General features: G+C 38.5%; 1 protein-coding gene across 2 annotated transcripts in view; it reads left to right on the forward strand.

Moving 5' to 3' along the window:
- PCSK2 (proprotein convertase subtilisin/kexin type 2) overlaps window positions 1-23,033 on the forward strand; it is a 294,059-nt gene that overhangs the window by 207,860 nt on the left and 63,166 nt on the right. For both annotated transcript variants that reach the window (XM_024559813.4, XM_053927192.2), the window contains one exon: window positions 14,125-14,201. In XM_024559813.4, coding sequence (XP_024415581.2) covers window positions 14,125-14,201 — 77 coding nt within the window. The remainder of the gene's footprint in view (window positions 1-14,124; window positions 14,202-23,033) is intronic.

Consider the following 23,033-nt stretch of genomic DNA (forward strand, 5'->3'; position numbering starts at 1 on the left):
GGGCCACAAGTTCTGCTGAAGAAGATCTGGAAAAAAGGAAGTATATCCAATATTTCAGTTTCTGAGGAATCCAGTCATCAATTTTATTTGTCTTATATACAGCGTGATGTTTGTTTTTGTTTTTTCCAAAAAAAAAGGTCCTACTTCTAAGAGAAACAATATAATCAACAGAGGAAAAGGGTATAGGCTGTTCCTTGCTGTTGAAAATGGGAATTTGCTTTCTTGGAGGCATACTTACTGGGTTAGGCCTCAAAAGCATTATATCTACCTCAGAGGAAAGAATTCACTTGGTAAAACCATGCTGTTAAAAAAAGATAGATGGATCATGTGAAGTAAGAGATGTGCTTTCTGGCTCCTTAGTGAGGAGTGTCCCAGTTTGGGGACTAAATCATTAGCTTAATTTACATATTTGGATTTGAACAGAATGAACTGTTGATATTTTAAAGAGTGAATCCACTAAATTATCACTTTTTATTTGCACAGTGTTTCCCTTTAAAACAACAAAGCAGTAGCATGAGATGATTATGATTCTAATGCAAAGAGACAAGATTGACAGGGGAGAGGCCTCTGGAACCAGGCTACCTGGTCTAAATCCTTGCTCTGAGTCTTCTCATCTGTGTGACCTTGGGCAAAATATTCAACTTCTCTGTGCCTCAGTCTCCCTGCTCATAGAATGAGAGTGATAATAAGAGTCCTACCACATAAGGACATCATAAGGAGAAACTAATGCATACAAAGCATCTAAGAGTTCCTTGTGCAAAATAAACACATGACATATTGGGTTGGCCAAAAGATTCATTTGTTTGGTTTTAGGTAAAAATAAAAGACACATTTTTCATTTTCACCAATAACTTTATTGAATAGCATATTCACCATTTTGTTCCAATACCTTCTGCCACCTTTCAGACAACTTCATAATTCCATCTTCCCAAAGCTTTTAAATTGTTTGAGCAAAGAACTATTCCAGGTGCCTTTTGCAGTCTTCCAGGTAATTGAAATTTTATCCATTAGGAGAATTTTGTAAAGACTGAAATCAATGAAAATCTGAAGGTACAGTTTCTGGTGAATATGATGGATGAATTAGAACTTCCCAGCCAAGTTGTAAGAGTTTTGGCCTGGGCATCAAAAAAATATGTGGTCTTGCATTATCCTAATGGAAGATTTTGCATTTTCTGTTGACTAATTCTAGATGCTTTTTGTGAGTGCCACTTTCAGCTGGTCTAATTAGGAGCAGTATTTGTTGGAATTAATCATTTGGTTTTCCAGAAGGAGCTCATAATAGAAGACTCCCTTCCAATCCTACCATATACACTTCACCTTCTTTGAATGAAGACTGGCCTTTGGTGTGGTTGGTGGTGGTTCATTTTGCTTGCTCCATGACCTCTTCTGTTCCATATTATTGTAAAGTATCCACTTTTTGTTTGTTAGTTTCATTTATATTTTTTAATTTTGTAATATATTTTATTGATTATGCTATTACAGTTGCCCCATTTTCCCTTTATTACCCTCCAACCTGCACACCCCCTCCCACCTGCTTTCCACCCGTTTAGTTCATGGGTCGAACATATAAGTTCTTTGGCTTCTACATTTCCTATACTCTTAACCTCCCCCTGTCTATTTTCTACCTACCATTTATACTTCTTATTCCCTGTACCTTTTCCCTACTCTCTCCTTGTCCCACTCCCCCGCTGATAACCCTCATGTGATCTCCATTTCTGTCAATCTGTTTCTGTTCTAGTTGTTTGCTTAGTTTATTTTTGTTTTGTTTTTTTTAGGTTTGGTTGTTAATAGCTGTGAGTTTGTTGTCATTTTACTGCTCATAGTTTTGATCTTCTTTTTCTTACATAAGTCCCTTTAACATTTCCTATGATAAGGGCTTGTTGGTGATGAACTCCTTTAACTTGACCTTATCTGGGAAGCACTTTATCTGCCCTTCCATTCTAAATGATATTTTTGCTGTATAGAGTAATTTTTGATGTAGGTCCTTGCCTTTCTTGACTTGGAATACTTCTTTCCAGCCACTTCTTGCCTGCAAGGCTTCTTTTGAGAAATCAGCTGACAGTCTAATGGGAAATCCTTTGTAGGTAACTGTCTCCTTTTCTCTTGCTGCTTTTAAGATTCTTTCCTTATTTTTAATCTTGGGTAATGTAATTATGATGTGCCTTGGTGTGTGCTTCCTTGGCTCCAACTTCTTTGGGACTCTCTGAGCTTCCTGGACTTCCTGGAAGTCTATTTCCTTTGCCAGATTGGGAAAGTTCTCCTTCATTTTTTGTTCAACTAAGTTTTCAATTTCTTGTGCTTCCTCTTCTCCTTCTGGCACCCCCATGACTCAGATGTTGGAAGGATTAAAGTTGTCCCAGAGGTTCCTAAGCCTCTCCTCATTTTTTTGAATTCTTGTGTCTTCATTCTGTTCTGGTTGAATGAGTATTTCTTCCTTCTGCTCCAAACCATTAATTTGAGTCCCAGTTTCCTTCCCGTCACTCTTAGTTCCCTGTACATTTTCCTTTATTTCACTTTTCATAGCCTTCATTTTTTCCTCTATTTTGTGACCATATTCAACTGATGAGGGCTCTGGCCAGCAGTGTCCACGGTGTTGTGGGATGAGATGAAACAAATTCACACGGACTACCGAAGTCCTGTGAAGAAAAAGGGATGGCATGGCCACTCTCTCAAAGGGAGAGAGCCTTAGCCACTCTCTCAAGGAGAAAGAGCCTCAACCCTTGCCCGGACAGGCTTTTATTGGCTTTCTAATAGCATACATCAAAGAAGGTTTTCAACCATTATGCTCAGGTTTGCTTCAGGTGATTACTTTTTACAGATAACAAAGGAAAGGATGTTACTGATTACTTCTTACAGATTAACAAGGAAAAAATGTTGTAAATGCAAGGGAACAATAAGAGTGATTGGTCTCATTACACTCCATCCTTGGGAGAATTAGCAGACTTCAGAAAGTTACTTTAAAGATATGCAGTAAGCATTTGCTGCTTCAGCTTAGCATGAGAGAGTTTTAGCAAGAGCAAATCTCAAAGCAGCCTAGGTATAATGCAGGCCTGGTTTCCCACAGGAAAGTCAATCCGTGGGTTTGGCTTCCTGTGTGCTGCCATGCACCTATGGGCTTTCCAACAGGGCTGGGCTACATTTGCCATTGCCAGGTAGATTGGTTCCCTATATTCAACCAATTCTGTGAACTTCCTGACTACCAGTGTTTTGAACTGTGCATCTGATAGGTTGGCTATCTCTTCATTGCTTAGTTGTATTTTTTCTGGAGCTTTATCTGTTCTTTCATTTGGGCCATCTTATTTTTGTCTTGGCACTCCTGTTACATAGTAAGGGGTGGAGTCTTAGGTTTCACCAGGGCGGGGCAACCCACGTTGCTGTGTTGTGGCACTGTATGTGGGGGAGGGGTCCGAGAGGGAACAGTGTCACTTGCTCTGCTTCTCTGCTGGCTTTCAGTCACTTCCGCTGCTACCCACAAGCAAATTTGGTCCTTCTGGTGCTGATTCCGGGGAAGGGGGGGTTGTGTACATTCTAGGACCCTGTGGGTCTCTCCAACAAACTGTCCTATGAGGCTGGGAGTTTCTCCAGCCTCCTCAACCCCCAAACCCCCACAAAGTTTTTCAGTCAGAGGTTTTGAGGCTTTATTTCCCTGCACTGGAAACTTGGATTGTGTGATCTGTCTCACTCCCCAGATGTTCCTCCCAGTTCATCTGCACACAAATGTGGGAACACCCGCTCCACCAGCTGCCACCTCACCGGGTCCACCAGCCGCTGCCTTGCCACAAGTTCTCTCTATTCACCCGGTTGCCCATCTCCGCCCCTCCTACCCATCTAGATGTTTCTTCTTTAACTCCTTGGTTGTCAGATTTCCATAGAGTTCAATTTTCTGTCAGTTCTGGTTGTTTTTGTTTTTAAAGTTGTTGTTGTCCTTCTTTCAGTTGTATGAGGAGGCACAGTGTGTCTACCTACACCTCCATCTTGGCCATAAAAGTATCTACTTTTAATTGCTCACCACAATTTGTTTTAAAAATGGAATGTTTTCATTACATTTAATTAAGGTTTTTGTCACTTAACTTATGTGGATCCCAAACATCAAAGCAATTAACATAACCAAGTTGGTGTAAATGATTTTCAATGCTTGAGTGGAATATTTTGAGTAGGTCAGCTATCTCCAGCACAGTATAGCATTGATTGTTCTCAGTTAATGTATTAATTTGATTGCTATCTACTTCAACTGGAAATCACGGAGCATCGTCCAGTGAGAAATCTCCAGCACAAAACTTCGCACACCACTTTTGATACATTTGATCAGCCACAGCATCTTCTCCATACACTGTATAAATCTTATTTTGCATTTCAGTTGTGTTTTTTACCTTTTTTTGAAATGGTAAAGCATAATATGCAGAAAATGTTTTGTGTTTTCTCCCATCTTCAATATTAAAATGGCTACACAAAAATTCACCCATTTTGGTAAGTTTTTTTTTAAATGCACACTGATATGACAGTTGTCACAATACAATCTAAAAAAATTGTTTCAAATGAAGTTAAAGACAACTAAGCACTACCAGAGCCATCTTACAGAAAAAAAACAAATGAATGTTTTTGCCAACCCAATACGTTACCTATTATTATTGTGACAAAAAAATATACACAAGACTAAAGGCTACACAATGAAAACTATATTTTCCTTCTACCCCAGACTCTGCCTAAAGGCAAAGTACCATAAAAAGGCTCTTGAGTATCTTTCCAGAAATACTCTTGAATTTACCATCAAGTATATTCCTATCTTCTATGCAAATGGGAGCTCACTATGCACTTTATTCTGCATGTTGTTTTATTTTTTTAGCTAACAGGACTTCTTGGGAAGGAATTCATTGAAAGCCTCATACCTCACCCCTTGCCAGGACTGAAGTTTTGTGTTGTATCAGTGCCACATTATTTATTTGTCTTTCCCCATGTTGGACACTTAAGCAGTTTGAGTCTCACTTTTGTAATCATTGCTGCCATGAATACATTTAAAAGCAAATCTTTCATGTAATGGGCAAGTATGTATCTTTAGGATAAATTCTTAGAATTGGGATCCCTGGGTTAAATATCTTATATATATTTTATTTTGATAGATACTGTCAAATTTCTCTTCAAAGAGATTGTACCAATTTGCACACTAACTACCCATGTACACAAGTGCCTCTTTCCCCTCCTCAGAATAGTATTTTAACAGGATAACTGAGGAGAGCAATTATATTGAAGCACAATTATTAAACAAAAATACACATTTGTGAGATGATAATACCTTTTGTTCTTTAATAATACATTAAATGACAAAATCAAGTGGCAGGTAAGAGAGAGTAGAAAAGGTATTTCAGCATGTCTGCCACAACTATAATGTAATATAAAAGTACATGTTGGTGACAAGCTCACACTACTGCTAATGATATCATAGCATGTTGTCTACATCCAGAATTGAAAGAAATGCTAAATTTCAGTTGGCAGCTCATGAAAATAAAGATGTAAATTTTTCTAAACAAATTTTGGACCCGTCTTAGAGCCATCTCCTCAAGATTAATTACAGTGAGTGGCAGCTTCTCTTCAACGCAGCTGGTCAGCTCCAGGAATTGACACTTTTAGTGCAGCTATTAAAATTCATGCATCAGAATTCACTTCAGTCTAGCCTAATACAGCTTTCATTGGCCTTCTAAAATAGCAAGGCAAGCCAAAAAGCCATGGGCAGGCAGAGGCCATCCAGAGGTGCTGCCTTGAGTGTGTCAGAAATAGTAACAGTTCTTCCTCTTCCTCCAATACATCTGCTTTCATACCCTTCAGGGTTTTAGAGAATATTAAATAAAATGAGAAAATTTAAACACTTCTGAAAAACTTAAAGACACTCTTAATTTAGTGCTCTGTGTTAACCATTAGGAATTATTATTATTATTATCTCCTCTTATGTTTAGTGCTTAGAACCTTTCTCTGATATGCTGACAAGTGTGTCCTTGAGAGTCAGAGGACAGAGCTGCTCCTGTTTGAAAAATATACAAAGCCCAGTTGGCCAGGACATGACTCGGGGCATGATAACATTTGCCAGCCTGGCTATTACGCTGCATCATTCCGCTCACCTAGAGAGTACTCCAATGACTAGAGAAGTTGCTGAAATTTCAGGAGTAAGAAGGAAGTGATGGTGGGATGGGTGAAATCCACAATCAGAGAGCACTCTGTCACTGGAAAAATCTGTAAATCTTAAAAGTACAGAAGAAAGACTGCAAGCAATTTTCTGACTATGCATCCTTTAAAAAAAAATTTTGATTTTTGAATGCAGGAAAAATGTTAAATTTCATTAATTTTTGCATTCAGACTTAATACAGACATAAATCCCCTTAATGATGATTTCAGTCTAAAGTAAGCTGAACATTATCGTTAAACTGGTACATGTGGGAGAACTATTCAAGGAAAATAAAAATAGGCACAGTTGGGAAAATTCAGCCATGACCATATTAGATGCAAGTAGGTGCGATAGCAAAACTCTTTGGACTTTAATAGACTGGGCTCTTTTGCGGCTCAGTTTCCATACAGATGAGCTTGTTCTGGGGCAATATGTTTGCAGTTTGAGAGTCGATCTGGGGAAGCTCATTTCTCCTTCATTAGTCCATGAGCATAGTGCAATTTCAGCTAATATTGTTACACAGTTCCTAGCTGGGTTATTTGGTTTAATGCCTTCAGGGAAAGTAGCAAGTCAAAATAAAGGGACAAAAAAAATCTACTCTCTTGTTCTGAGTTCCTTTAGCTGTGGAATTACATTGTCAACTATTCATATGCCATGCTGTACCCATGATCATAAACTCCTATTGTTGGACAAATTATGTAAGTCTGGTATGACCTGATATTTCACAAGGGACACCTTTGTTTCCCTGGCAAAATTTCTCTGGAGTCTGAGCTTATATATGTCAATAATAGAAAGACCTATTTCTTGCCATGACTCACAGACATGCTAGTACTTATATAATGCATTTGTGTGAAATTCTTTAAAAGCGTCGCCTATCAGTGGATAAGTTGCAAAACAGCACCCTTCCTTCTGAGCAAACAAATTAGAAAATGCACCCTATTCTGAGCAGACAAATGAGCAAAGGGTAGTCCTCCTGGGCTGACCAATTATTATTTAAAGCCCCACCCCAGGTGCACCTAAACAAATATAAAATTGTATGCCAAATGTACAATAATTGAAAAAACAATTTTTATTGATGGTTTCCTTTGCACTAAAAAGTGTAAAAACTTTTTAGTTTAATGTAGCCTTATTTGTTTATTTTTTTTCTTTTGTATCCCAAAATATTGATACAAGAAATTCTGGTATTTTACTACCTATGTTTTCTCCCAGGATTGTTATGGTTTTGAGCCTAACATTTAAATGTTTAATCCATTTTAAGTTTATTTTTGTGTATGATGTAAGAAAATGATCTAGTTTGATTTGGGGGGGGCACATTTCTGTCCAATTTTCACTTATATGTGGAATCTAGTGAACAAAATAAACTAACAAAGTGGAGACGGGCTCATGCATACAGAGAACAGACTGACGGCTGTCAGAAGAGAGCAAGTTGGGGACAGGTGAGAAGGGTGAAGAGATAGCAAAGTAAAGAAAGACTCATGGACACAGACAACAGTATGGTGATTGCCAGAGGGAAGGGTGAACCGGTGGTAGGGAAGGCAGAAGGTAAAGGGAGGATAAATGGTGACAGAAGTGGCCTTGACTTGGGTGGTGAACACACAATACAATATATAGATAATGTATTATAGAATTATATACCTGAATCCTATGTAATTTTATTAACCACTGTCACCCCAATATATTTGTTAAAAAATAAATCAAAATTTAAAAATAATAATCATATTTTAACTTTAAATAAAATAAAGTAAATAAAATAAAGCTCCCACTCAGGGCACATGACCTGGCGGACCCAGTGCCACCGCAGGTGACCCCTCAGGCTGGCACCCTTCTGCAGAGCACAATCTGCAGGACTGTACGTGGCAGCCCTCACTGAAGATACCACTTTCCTATTTTGTAGTCAGACCACAAAGTTGCTCCTCAGAGCTCTGAATATATCTGTTCAATCATAGGAGTGGAGTCCCACATTAAATGCAGTGACCTATTGCAAGAGCCTGGTATTGACAAAATGTTGATGCGGCATCACATTTAAGTAAAAGTTGGGTAAGGCCTTGTGCAGCAGACACCATGTGTACCCTTATCACCTGGAAGATTACCTCTGCGTGCCTAGGACGGTTCACGGCAAATAGGTGTTGCTCTGCCAAGGGTGATGCTCTGACCATGGAACAGACAAGACACTGCAGATGGAAAGACAGAAGAGTTAGAAGGTTGATGCTCTTAGTAGCAGCCTTCAGCCAGTGCTGGGCAGGGGTCTGGGAACAACGGCAGGGCTCTGTACTGCCTCAATGAGCACTTTAGCAGGTGAGCCCCAGTTTCTGACCGCAGGAATGCCTGATAACCCATTGGTGATTGGTGTGAGCCCAGGAGAGGTAAACTTCAAACTCACAGCAATGTAGTGAGGATACTGCATACTAGATTCCGTTTCAGCAGCTAGAGCCACCTAGAGAGAAGAGGACATGGGACCGGCATGTCTCAGAGAAGAGAGGTCGCTTCAGGAAGGCAAAGACTTGGGGAGATGCTGTAGTGTAGGTGTCAGGCTATCAGAGGGCAGCCTGGGAGCCCATGAGGTCTAGGATGTCATTCGAGGATTCACAAACTCTTTCTATAAAAGACAGTAAATATTTTAAGATTTGTGGGCTCTGTCACAACTACTTGTCTGCTGTTGCAGTGTGAATGCAGCCATGGGCAATCTATAAACAAACGGGCATGGCTATGTTCCAGTACAACTTTATTTAAAAAACAGGTGGTGGATCAGATTTGGCCTGCAGGCCAAATGATCCATGGCTAGGTTTTTATGACCCTAGCCATGGGCAATCAGAGAAATGAAGGACACAGAAAAAGAGGTAAGAGAACACCCATGCTTATTAGACAAAGTACTTGCCAGTTTACATCCATTCCTTCACTTTTATCCTCTCAGCAACCAAGTAGTTATACTTTTACCACCTGCATTTTAAAGAAGAGGAAACTACATTTTCTGGAACATAAAAAAATTGCCAAAGCCAAACAGTCTAGGTTCAAAACCAGATATGTCTGACTTTAATGCCTCGTTTCCTTTCTCTACTCCAAGCTGATTCCTGCTGACATATTTGTCTTATGCAACCAATCAAGGAAAGTCTACTAGAACTAAAGCCATTAAATTCCAGATTTGGGGGTAAGGGTGGCAGTGTCAGATCTGGGTCTCCAGAATCTCAGAAGCTTCTCTGACAATGTTAAAACAATAGAAGCAATGGGCTTGGTGAGCACTGGGTCTACCACCAGCTTTCACAGTGAGACCAGCTCTACCATCTGACATGTGCCATGTGTGGACCTGTGCCTTTGGTGGCCACACAAGTGCAGCACTTCAAATATAACAAGTCTAAATAAGTCCTTTGTCCTTTCTTAGGTTAGTGGTCAGGCAGGCCATCTGATGGAAAAGTGCACGGTGCAAACTATGGCCAAACGCTTAATTAAACTTTCTTACTAAGAGCTACTGTAGCCTTTTTTTCTGGCTATGCATTCAAATATTCAGAAATTAAATTCAGAATTAACTTCCAGGGAAGCCCTTAGGTCAATTTGGATTCAGCCCATTCTTCTCATTTTCTGTGTGATGGTACAATGATAATTCAATTCTTAATGACTGAATCATTCTGATCTTGAATCATCAATAATTAAATCATATTCACTAAATATCTAGTATTATCTAAGGCAATAAAATAGATTAATGCATTTTAGGAAGAAGTTATAGAAGAGTTCAAACCAAAATAAGCTTCTGGCTTACCATAGGATGATGAAAGTATTAAATTTACAGAGACACCACTTCCCCCCAAACGCCAGTGCTAATGGCTGTCTTAGAAAATTCCAGGATAATTCAAGATCAGTTTGATTTGTTCCTGTATACAAATAATTTCATGGAAGACAACACTGTAATTCGAATCAATAAATGATTTTGTTTGGGCTATAAAACTATAAAAAGAGCCTTTGTAAAATATGGCTTACTGTTCTTTCTTGCTATAAAACATTTGATTTTTAGCCATAAAACAAACAGCCAAATAATAACAATGGTTTGCCTTCTTTATTACTCAATGTATACTGTTATGCAAGGAATTAAGCACTAGTCATCAAATTAATCGTAAAGACAACAAAATACTTAAAGTTCCTAAATCATCATCCATTTCAACATTCAGAGATGAAGTTGACCCCAGACAATGCATGGTCTTTCTTCTTGCTATAAAAGTGGTCTCAGAGTTCTTTGGATTCTTAGCTTTCAGTTCTGCTGTCAGAACTCCCTAATTCTTCCCACAAGCCCCCATCCACCTCAAGGCAAGCTATTTTCTCCAGAATCAAGAATGAACACCAAAAGGGCTCATGCCAGAACACAGGTGATAATTATGAGCCAGAAAGGTGAGCCTGGGTGGAAAGCATGTGAAACTGGTCAATTGCTCAGGAAGCAAGGACAAAGTTGCAGAAAATTCAGGTTTGGTTTTTCTCTAATTGAATTTAATTTCTATATGCCAGCCTAATGGCACTGATGCAGAAACTTGATCTTGTCAACTCAGGTTTTCCTCCCACCTTCCTACCTCCAGAACTCCCCTCAAACTTCAAAAGATGAGCATAGCATTAAGGAGAGGGATCAAGGGTCCTGGTGCTCACGTCTCATCCTCTGTCCATCCTGGACTCCCCTATTTTATACATCCTCATGCCTACTGGCATGTCAGTTCATGCAGATCCTGCCTGAACCCTGGATTCTCACAGTCCTGCCCCCAAAACTTTCTAGAACAGACAGTTCTCACTGTCATGTTCTCACCAATCAGCCTCCCAAAGAATGTTGCACTGTTCTCTGCTCCATACAGAGAATCACAGAAATGCAAAGTGGGGCTCCCCAAAGCTCCTCAGCTAAGACACCTTACAGAGCTACTTTGCAGCCTCATGTCCCTGTCCAAGGATGAATTCCAGACTTCTCTGAAGTTGAAGAACTTCAATATAATGCCATCCCAACATAATACCATCCCACTCCAAGAACACAGCTCAGAAGAAAGCGGTAGCACTCAGGGCCCCTCTGAGGACCGCACAATAGCTACTCATGCTGAATTTTCTGTCCAACTCACACAAACCAGGGAATTTTAATCTCTATGGAGAAACAAATGAGGCTTTGCAATACTCTTCCAAATCAACTGTTTAAGTTTCAACCTCAGCTTTGAAACCCAAAAGAAAATGTTTTTTATGTCTCCTTTTTCAATTTTTTAAAAATATTTTATTTTTATGCTTTTACAGTTGTCCCACTTTTCCCCCATCCGTCCTCCACCCAGCCCACTCCCCACTTCCATAATCAGCCCCCTCATTGTTGTCCATGTCCATGGGTCCTTCATATATGTTCTTTGACTACCTTTCACCTTCTTTTAATCAGTCCCCACTTTCCCCCTCCCAACTTACAGCTGTCAGTCTGTTTCAAGATTCTATGCCTCTAGTTCTACTTTGATCATTAGTTTATTTTGTTCATTATATTCCTCTTATAAGTGAGTTCATATGGTATTTGTCTTTCACCAACTGGTTTATTTCACTTAGCATAATAAGCTCCAGTTCTATCCATGTTGTCACAAAAGGTAGGAGTTCCTTCTTTCTTTTTGCTGCATAGTATCCCATTGTATAAATGCACCACAGTTTTTATTATCCACTTATCTACTTATGGTCACTTAGACTGTTTCCAAATCTTGGCTACTGTAAATAGCACTGCTATGAACATGGGGGTGCATAAATTCAAAAAAAATATTAACTATGTTTCTTTTGAAATTCCTACCCCACCAACTCTAAGAATCCTCTTATCTCAAAAATTCAGTGAAGATTAGGGGTAACCAAACATACTTAAGGAAGACAAATAAGTGACTATTTCAAAATAGTATTCCTCAAAAGAACTGAGATTCAAACATCTCATGAAAGTCAAAGGGAAAAAAAGCCAAATTTGAGAGGGGCTCTCAGAGACAGGGATTATAGACCAGATACAGAATTAAATTTTAAAAGGTGAATAAAAGTAGTTTGGGATCTAAGTGCAGGACTAACAGAACTGGAGTCATGACAATAATTATGGCCAGTGGAGACAGGAAGATGTCCTCTCTAAAGGCCAGGTATTGAGGGAAGACCTAGATTCTGGAATAAAGTATAGATGTGTTCAAGACCCAAGATAGAATGGCTGGGACAAATATTGAATAAAATGTTGTGGGAAAGGGGAAATGAGGAACTGTTTTTCATTGGGTACAAAGTTTCTGTTACACAAATGAGTAAGTTCTAGCACTCTGCTGTGCAACATGGTCAACAACAGAGTATTGTGCAGTTTAAAATTTGTGAAGAGGATAGATCTCATATAAAATGTTCTTACCAAAACACACACGCACACACACAAGAACACAAGGTAAGTTTTGGAGGTATTGGAAATGTTTAGTACCTTAGTTGTGGTGATGGTATCATGGGTGTATGCATATGCCCAAACTCATCAAGATATGTACATAAATGTGTGAGATTTTTTGGCATATCAGTTATACGAGGGTAAAGCTAAAAAATTGAGAATTTAAAAAGTCTGAACAAATTTCAGGTGACTTCTGCCCCAAGTACAACATTTAAATAAAATAGTATTATAATTGTGATCATTGTAACTCCTTGTCATCCAACGAATGGAAACACAAACCAATGGAATTGGTAAATTTGCTCTTAAAAACATTATGCCACTATTCCATTAGATTTTCATACTATAGTGAGACACAAACTAAAGTGTTTTACTTCATAAAGCAGCAGAATTCCTGCAAATGTCTCCAGACCCATGGAATCAAGAAATGCCCAAGCTGGAATAGGCATCTAACCCAGTGCTTCCTAGCCCAGTGTATACTGTGGGCCAACAAACCATCTGGGCTTTTTATTACAGATCTCAAAACAAAAGCAGAGAAGAATGGGATAAGAAAAGAAGAACTTCACAGAGCTCAGCAACCCTGGCCAAACAGAGAAGCAGTGGGGAAGGAATGGATTGGTCGCCAAATGGTGGTGGATCATCTCTCACCACAGACCAAAATAAAAGGCCAGCCAACTAAAGATCTAAATGGAAAAAATTAAAACATGAAATCACTTAAAGAGAATTTACGTAAATATGTAATTGATTTCTGCAGGGAAAGACTCACAGTGGGGAAAAAAGTGAAGGTGTTGAGCTGCACAGAATTTAAACTTCTAACTGAATACTGTAGGGCTTAAGAGTACCCACAGTTTGCAACTGCATATTTACTTGTTCGGTCTTGATTGATGTCTGTCTCCCAGCTGGGCTATAAGTTACCCGAGAGCAGAGATATCACCATTTAATTCCCATACTTGGAAAAGTCCCTGCATATATTAGACTCTTAATGATGTGCTTTTGAAAAGTGTTTCTGCTGTAACCTTATAACAGCTCATGTAGTCCCTCTCAACACAATAGTAAATTGAGTAAATAACTGAGCCTGATAATTCGGTCACTATTAGGGGCATAAGCAGGGGTTTAACACCCATAAGTATAAAGAAGATAAGCCTTAAATCAGTCTGATGCAGGGAACTGGAAATGAGCCTTCTGCATGAAGCAAGAAAAGTCTAGAGTCCATTTCACCTGTTACATGAGAACTAGAACATTTTGACCACCAGTTCAAAGAAGCATAACTTAAGCCCTGGATTCCAGGTGAATCCCATTTATCCACAAGGGTTAACAACTTAAAATGGAGACCCTCCTGGAGAGAGCAGTACTCAAATTTGCTTACTCTGAGGGCCTGAAATAGGATGGGATGAGGAAACCTCAAAATGGGGATAAAGGGAGGAAAAAAAACTCCAAGGACATACTTCAGCTCTCTCACCATTTTGCAAGGGCTAGACCAGCGCAGAACATTAAGCCAGCACAGCAGAAAGACTATAAATGTGAAATAGCCATGTCTTGCAGCATTTTCTCTTGTCTGTGCCTCTGGCTTTATTGACCCAGTGACACCCCTTGTGTTTTTCAGAATGCCGAAGCAAGTTATGACTTCAGTAGCAATGACCCCTATCCCTACCCTCGATACACAGATGACTGGTTTAACAGGTAAACTGGGCCTAATGAGGTGTCTTTGACTTTAGGTTTGGGGTTTTATTTTGCTTTGTTTTGTTTTTAAGGCTTGAAAATCACAAGCAAAATAATCTCGATACTTCACTAAATTATACTGTGACTTCCTATTCGTGGCTTCATTCTCTAAATTCTTGAACTTTTTAAAATATTTCAATGCTCCTCCAGAATTATCTGCTGACAATTTGTTCTGTTGAATGAGGAACTATTTGCCACTGTATTAAAGATAGAAGGAAATAGAAATAATAAGAAAGCCTTTTGCAACCTAACACAAAGTGATTTAAAACATGCTGATTTTATCTGATCTGTGGAAATGGTTATAGAGAATTTTTTTTTACCCCACGAGTCTATGTCTGTATATTTTTTGAAAAGCATTTCTGCTATAACTTCATGAAGTTCATGTAGTCCTTTTCAACAAAACAATAAGTTCAACTGGCAGAGGTTTGAAGTATTGTTCAGCATCCAACCATGGAAAACTATTCAATAGTCTATCCATTTTCTTCAGTCTGTTTGGCTACTAAATATGTAAAAGCAGTCTCTTTCTTTCCCAAGTAACATTCTTGCTTAAATGGTTGATTGCATGTAAGAAATCTCAAGAAATAAAGACGTATGGCTTGCTAAACCAAAGAATATTATATTTTATAAACAGTGCTTACCTATTATTGATGTTTTGGGTGAAACTCATGAAAACATGTGAACTTCTATTAATAGTATAGAAACATATTATGTGTACAGCACCTTACTCATTTCTTTTACTCTTGTGACAAACTCATGGCACATAAAACAATGTTGTCATTCTCAGTTTAGTGATAACGAAATACATTTACAAGGGGTGAGTGACTTCCCTGGTCAAACAATTAGCATACGTCAAAACCAGCATTTGAACCCAAGCTTCATAAATGTCTCTAATTCCAAAGCATACTGTTCTTTTATAAGTATCATTTTTATTATAAAAGACAGGAAACATGATGACCAGACAGTGGCCAAGTAGCTTAGACTCTGTCCCTACAATTAAGTTGACCTGAGAAGGTCTAGGGTGCAGACAGGGCACATAGGTTGGAAGTCTTGGCAATTACAGAAAATGCATAAAAAATAAAGAAAAAATACAATTTAAATTGTAACGTTTAAAAAATTCATAGCTGCTGTCCAATAGCACCATTCACTTTCTATCAACTTCACCTACAGTTTTAAAATGATCATGCAGTGTTTGGAAGTAATGTGCTTAGGGGGTAAGGGTGTATAAAAATCTCTAAAAACTTTTGACATGAAGTCTCTTGCCCTCATGGCTTATAACCCTAAATACTGTAAGACATTATCAAATAGATGTCACACAGCCAGGGGTGAGAAGTAATTGGGAATGATGGTCTGGAACAGTGTGTTGAGCAGGACCATGAGGAAGTACCTGGCTTCACTACAATTGGTTAGCAATTGGCCACTTGACCTCAGCAAGGGCAGTAGCAACATGTACGCCAGTTACTTGCCATCTCTCTGCAGCTAGTAGATGCTAAATCAACCTATGATGGAATGATTCAGGCACAAAAATGTAACTGACAGAATGATTTTCTCCCTTACCCCATTTCCTGAACCCATCACAACCTTCCTCAAAGCAACTCTTCCTGTGTGGTATGCTATAAGAATATTCTTTTAAAAAAATGATGACTTCTACCTTAAATATTTTAATTTGTAATGTGTTCTTGAAAGTATAGTTTTAAATTAACTAAAACCTTCTAACTACAACTAATTAACGCTTAGTGTAATAAAATTTTTCATTGTCAGTGGAAAAAATTCTCAAGTGTCCAATTGCCTGAGACACAGTCATAGTGAGTCAGACTAGCATGATCCTTGCCTCCTAGGGAGCCAATGACTCAAGACACAGTGTCTACGTTGACAGTAAATGGGACTTTTTCCCAATGATCAAGTCATTTTCAAAGATTCCCATTCATCACGACTTGTTGTTACAAAGACTAGATCATACCACAGTTTAAAGCATGGCCTCTCAAAACATAACTACTACTGTAAATAATTATAGGAGGACAGTGTGTCAAAGTTCAAGCCCACAGCTCTGGGAGGATTCATAGTCCGAAAGATTGAGTATCCTAGAGATGATTCCTGCTTGTCACAAAGACAATTAGGAAAAAAGCAGCCTTCCCATGAGTATAGGATACATCTATTAAATAATCCCTGTGATAAAGTATTTTCCCTGGTATTTTCTTCAATATAACTTAGGGTTTGGAGCAAGAGGGAGGATAAGATTGGTCATGTGTTCATTCTACTCTTGTATATCTTTGATATTTTCCATAATAAGAAGTAAATTGTAAAAGCATAGGACATAAAAAGAGGCAAAAAACAGAACTGGGACTTTAGTTTGGCATTTTTTGAAACTGTTAGTTTTGTTCTGTGAGTTGCTGAGGAACTTGCAATGTCATATGAGGGGGTAACAGGTGCCAAAATCACCACAGGGCTAAGTGTAGCCAGAGGGAAGAAAAGAAAAAAAAACCTAATGCCTTTTAAGCAGTCACTAGTTTTAAGGTACCCGTTCTGTATATTAATTCAATTAATTCTTATCATAATTCTCTGAAGCAGATATTATCATTTTTATCCCCATTTTGGAAACTGAAGTACAAAAAGATTAAGTAAGTTGTACGTAAGTTTACACACCTAATAAGTAGTGGAGACAGGATTTGACACCAGTGTTGAGGCCATTATATGCACTGCCTTATAATGAAGATGGTTTGGAGAACATACAGAAATGCAAAATTTTCTCCAGCTGAGGTAGTTGAGACAGTTTTCCTTGAAAAGGCAGCATTTAGTCTATGATTTTAATGAAGCTAATAGGTTTTTTGGACTTCCACCAAGATGGAGGTATAGGTAGGTAAACTTTGCTTCTTTGCATAACTAAAAGAAGGATGACAACAAATTAAAAAACAAAAAATAACCAGAACTGCCAGAAAATCAAACTGTATGGAAGTCCAACAACCAAGGAGTTAAAGAAGAAACATCCAGACAGGTAGGAGGGGCAGAGACGGGCAGCCAGAATGGAGAGCACGCGTGGCAAGGTGGCAGCTGGAGGACTGGGTGGTCCCACATTTGGGTGCAGATAAACCAGGAGGAAAAACTGGGTAGTGAACAGACAATTCAACCCAAGTTTCCAGCATGGGGAAATAAAGCCTCAAAACCTCTGACTGAAAAAAACCTGTGGGGGTTGAGGCGGCAGGAGAAACTCCAAGCCTCACAGGAGAATTTATTGGAGAGATCCATAGGGTTCTAGAATGTACACAAACCCACACACCTGTCAATCAGCATGAGAAGGGCCCAATTTGCTTGTGGGTAGCAGGAGAAGTAACTGAAACCCAGAGGAGAGCTGAGCAAGCAGCATTGTTCTCTCTCATACCCCTCCCCTACATACAGCACCACAATGCAGTGATGTGGGTTCACCCGCTCTGAGGAATACCTAAGGCTCTGCCCCTTACTGCATAACAGGTGCACCCAGACAAAAACTATGGCCCAAATAGAAGGACAGATCAATGCTCCAGAAAAAATACAACTAAGTGATGAAGAGATAGCCAACCTATCAGATGCACAGTTCAAAACACTGGTGATAAGGATACTCACAAAAATGGTTGAGTATGGTGGCAAAATAGAGGAAGAAGTGAAGGCTATGAAAAGTGAAATAAAGGAAAATGTACAGGGAACGAACAGTGACAGGAAGAAAACCAGGACTCAAATCAACAGTTTGGAGCAGAAGGAAGAAATACACATTCAACCAGAACAGAATAAAGAAACAAGAATTCAAAAAGGGGAGGTTAAGAATAGTAGAGGAAATGGAGAAGCCAAAGAACTTACATGTATGACCCATGGACATGAACTAAGGTAGAGGAATGCTGGTGGGAGGAAGGTACAGGGCGAAGGGGAATAAAGGGGAGAAAAAAATGGGACAACTGTAATAGCATAATCAATAAAATATATATTTTTTAAATGAAGATAATAGAGTTGGTGGGTAGAGGCTACTCTGAAGTGAGGGTAAAATTTAGCTACAGAAAGTAAGGCAGAAAGTGCAGGCATGTTCACAAAGTGGCCTGGATAAACTGGTCTGGGATTTAGAGAATGGTCATAGGGCAGCATTCTAGGGAGACTTCATGGAAGAGTGAGCATGAAAGGCTTGGACAGGTTGCTAGGAGAAAGAAGAAAGAGAGATTCTGTGGTTGGGTAGCAAACTGGGCCAGAGGCATAGACAAGGACCACCCTCCCACTGCACTCAAGGAATATTGTTCCCCAGAGTCTCCAGAAGCCCTTAGCCCAGCACTTGCCTTTGTCAGGGTTCACTACCAATCCAGCATGAATGTCAGGACAGCTATGCAACCACAAAGACATGCCATGTTCTCTTCTGGGCCCCATCTCTGTTCAGTAGACTTGGGGCTCTTGAGAAAGCTCATTTCAGCATGACTCTGATAAAGGACTGACTGATGCTGACCAGCAATGGGCTTGCTGCTGTTAATATTCCAGTCACACTGCCTGCCACAAAGGCCAGTTAGGACTCAGAAGCAATTGCTGCACAGGAAAAGGCAGTAGCTCTCCATCACAGAGTTCTCATTGCTATGAAATGCACTACAAGGGGCTTTCTCAAGCAAGCAAATAAAATGTTTCCCTTGGTTGGGAAACCAGGTTCAAGAGCAATGTGTCTCTCCTGAGATTTCCTAACATCCTAAACTATCATATCATCCCTTCTGTACTTACTTGTAAACTTTTTTTCCTTCAAGTGTACATTTATTTTAAAAACATATTTAAAAGTCCAAACCAAGGACTCCATGTAAAAGCAAACTTCATATATATGCAGAACTGCTTTCAGCAGAAAAGTGTAGTAGAATTTCTGCCTGGTACTTAATTTGCTTTTATAGGATTATTCCTTTTTAAGCAGAGCAAGTATATTTATTCTACTGTGAACCATTTAATAATTGCAGGCAGTATCTGAGCTCTGGGGATATATTTGAAACAGTTGAGAAATTTGCAACAGGAGTATACTATCCTCCTAGCTTACAATCAGAGAAATATAGATGGCCAAGCAAAATAATAATAGTAATAATAACCTAAATTGCAAAAAGATGGAAAATAATACACATTTAATGAGCATCAACAGTGTGCAAAACATATGTAACTGATTTGCTTTGAGGTATCACAGGCTAACATCACATTTTATTTTCCTTGCTAGCACTCAATATTGATTGACTGGTAGATAGATGGATGGCATACCTTCTCAGCTATGCTGAGATGTTGAGTGACCTTGACATCTGTCCATGTTAGAGCTGCCTGCTTCTCCCAAGGTTTGCAGCCCTTACTTTGTCAATAATTCTCCAGCGTTTCTTGGTTTTAGGGCAATGTTCGGTGACGCATGGCAGATCTGTATTCCATTACTATGCTGCTGTCCATAGAAGTCCCTCTTGCATAACATTTTTTTTGACAAGCATTCACCATTAAAATGTCACCCCTGCCCTCAACAATGTTGATGGAGCATCACAGGGTGCAGCATGCTCTATCTATTAAGCCCTAAAGAGTAAGAGATTCTGGATTAGATACAATTCCTGGAGGCGAAAGTTTACTATAAATTCAGGAAGAAAGAAGACATTTATTACTCAGGCAACCAAAATGGGGGACAGGAGGAAGGAAAAATGGTTGATGAGGAACATTTATCTCTATGTAAGTTCAATTGATCGATAGAAGTAGTTAAATCTTCAAATAATAAAGATTTTCAGTAATTAACTTTTTTCTTATTAAAAGTCATATTTCATTTTGAAGAACTCTATGTGACAAGCCAAAGAAGAACATGTGAGAAAAATGGCCATCTCTCGTTGGCTATTTGCATACTGATGAAAACTGATACTTTACCCTGGTGACACTAAATGGTTTAGAAATAGACAAACGTCTTCCCTTCTGTCTTTATAGATAATCCTGAAATTACTTCCTGGATAATAAAATTCAAACTGCTTTCAAAGACTTAATCTAACTTCTTTCATGTGAGCTTTGAGAATATAGTAGTCCCCCCTTATCCACTGGGAATACATTCTAAGACCTCCAATGCAGGCCTAAAACCACAGGTAGTATTGAACCCTATCTATATTAGGTTTTATTCTATACTGACATACCTATAATAAGGCACAATTTATAAATTAGGCACAGTATAGAGATTAACACAATAACTAATGATACGATAGAACAATTATAATAGTATACTGTAATAAAAGTTATGTGAATATGGCATTATTAAGTAAAATAAGGGTTATTGAACACAAGTACTGTGGTACCTTCACAGTCAATCTGATAGCCAAGATGGTTATGCTGGACAAAGGGATAAGCCACTTCCTGGGTGGGATGCAGCAGGACAGTGAGGGATTTCAGAATGGCATGCAATTTAAAACTTATAAATTGTTTTTACAGGAGTTTTCCATTTAATATTTTTGGACTGCAGTTGACCATGAGTAACTAAAAACATGGAAAGTGAACCCACAGATAAGGGGGGAATATTGTATCTCGTAAGCCAAAGGTTTATCTCATATTTGCTCAAAGGTTGCTGTTGCAATAAACCCTCCCTCTATTCAAATCAAGCACAGTGAAATAAACAGAGTTTAATTTTGTTAGTTATTCTGAGTCATTGGAAAAAAACACAAAAATGTTTTTTAATTTTATTTCTAGTCCCCTACCTGGATTAGGCAAATCTTCATTATTTAATGTTTCCCTTCAGCTAAAAGAAATAAACATAATACAGATTTGGGGGTTATGGAAACAATTATATCAATTATAAAAGAATTATCTGTATGTTGGCATAATCATTTCTACTTTGGAAACTAATATTATGCATGGCACATAGGGGGATTTTATGGTCCTCAGGTGGCAAAAATTATTTTCCTAACAGAGAAATAGACAGCAGATTATAATGGGCAAATGTTGTTATGTTAATTACTTGGTATGGAATAAGTAATCCCTGAATCAATTTCTCTTTTCTATAGAATGGGAGTAAAACTGCACCTTGAAGGTTTGTGTGAGGGACTAAAGGAATGTATACAGAGTACTTGGTACAGGGCATGGCACATGGTAGGCACTCCCCAAGGGCAGCAAATATAATTGTGAAAGTCAGTGAAGGGATTTCTAAGGAGCTAAGTCAAAGGAGCTCCAACTACACAGTAAATGAGAATTTATGGCAAAGAAGTTAATGGATGGCCCAGCCATTCACCCATTTTTCTCAGGCATCCATTCTCTCATTTGAGCTTTTGACAGAAACTAGATAACAATCAGCTCAAGGTTAAAGTTTATAGCAAGAGTCTGGTGCCTATGTATCTTCATCATTGATTGAAAGAGGAATTATATCCAAAGACAGTTTGTATGCATGAGACTAACTTGATCTAACAGGGAAATTGAAAAGCCTAGCATCTAGTCTCAGAAAGCTAGAGAGCCTTTTCACTTCTCCATAAAGCACTGGGTACTTACCAGAAGACCTGAGGTTTTCTCCAAAAGCATCTGCACATCCTCACCTATTTAACCAGGACTCTTGAAACCCTAAAGTTTTACCCTGTAAAACTCATTGGGCACTAGACAGCATATATGGTTGATGACAAACTAGCTGGGTAATCTCTGCATCTCAGCTCCAATATAACAAACACTGGAGCATCTTTCAGCAAAGACATGGCTTAAAAGACTGTAGCTGGCCACTGTGGAACTTTGGTCATCTAAGAATCTTTAGCCCTAAGGAGAATGGAGACTAGATGCCTACAAACTTGGTCAAGTTTCCCACTGGTCTCCCAATCTGTGTTATTCCCAATATCTCTGTGAATCCAGAACCCTAAAACACCATTATAAACTGTGGCTATGGGACATAGAAGGAGTCTATTAAAACAACCATAGAACCAATGGCCAGTGATGGAGACTAACAGGAAGGGAGAGAAAAAAGAGGAGGAAAAAATCTCCAACTCAAAATTAGCTTGCATACCAAAATTCAGAAATATCTGGGGAAAAAAACCACATTCAACAAAATTAAAAAACAGGGCATGAATTTATACAGGTGAAATTAATTTTATGGAGAGTCTTTTAAAAGATATTAAAATAAGTTATGTTTAAAACTCTCACAGAAACACCCAGAAAAATGTTTGACCAAATATCTAAGCAACCCATGACCCAGCCAAGTTAAAACATAAAATTAACCACTATATTTTTTATCTGCACATTTGCTCAGAATGAATAACATCTGTTTAAAACAAAAAGTGATGTGGAAACACAAGCAAAAATAAACATGAATATGAAAAAGAACCAATTGCAATTTAAAAACTCACCCTCTGGAATAAAATCCCAATGAATGAGACAAAATGTAGCCTGGCTGCAGTTGAGTAGATAATTCATTAATTGAAGATAACAGTGCCTATCAAAAACCTACAGCAAACATTATTCTTAATGCTGAAATTTTGATAGCATAGGGACAAATAAGAATGCTGGCTATCATCTCTCTTTTTTTAAAGTATGCCACATCTCATGGCCACTGAAATAATTACAAATCTAAGAAAAAGTAAGTGAGAACATTAAGGAAGAATTTATAAAACTTAGAAAACACATAAAAGAAGTCCTGGATGAATAGAGTAACATACTAAGTTCATGAATAAAAAGATGTAACAATATAAGGATGTCAAGTTCATCTATTGATTCAATGCAATTTCAATTAAAAACTCAATAGCATTTTCTGTGAAATTAGAAAAAATGATACTGAAATTGATATAGAAAAGCAAAAAAACAAGAATAGATGAAGAAGACAAAAGAGGAGAAGGAGGAAAATGA

Source organism: Desmodus rotundus, chromosome 6 (assembly GCF_022682495.2).
Source record: "Desmodus rotundus isolate HL8 chromosome 6, HLdesRot8A.1, whole genome shotgun sequence".
Taxonomy (NCBI): Eukaryota; Metazoa; Chordata; class Mammalia; order Chiroptera; family Phyllostomidae; genus Desmodus; species Desmodus rotundus.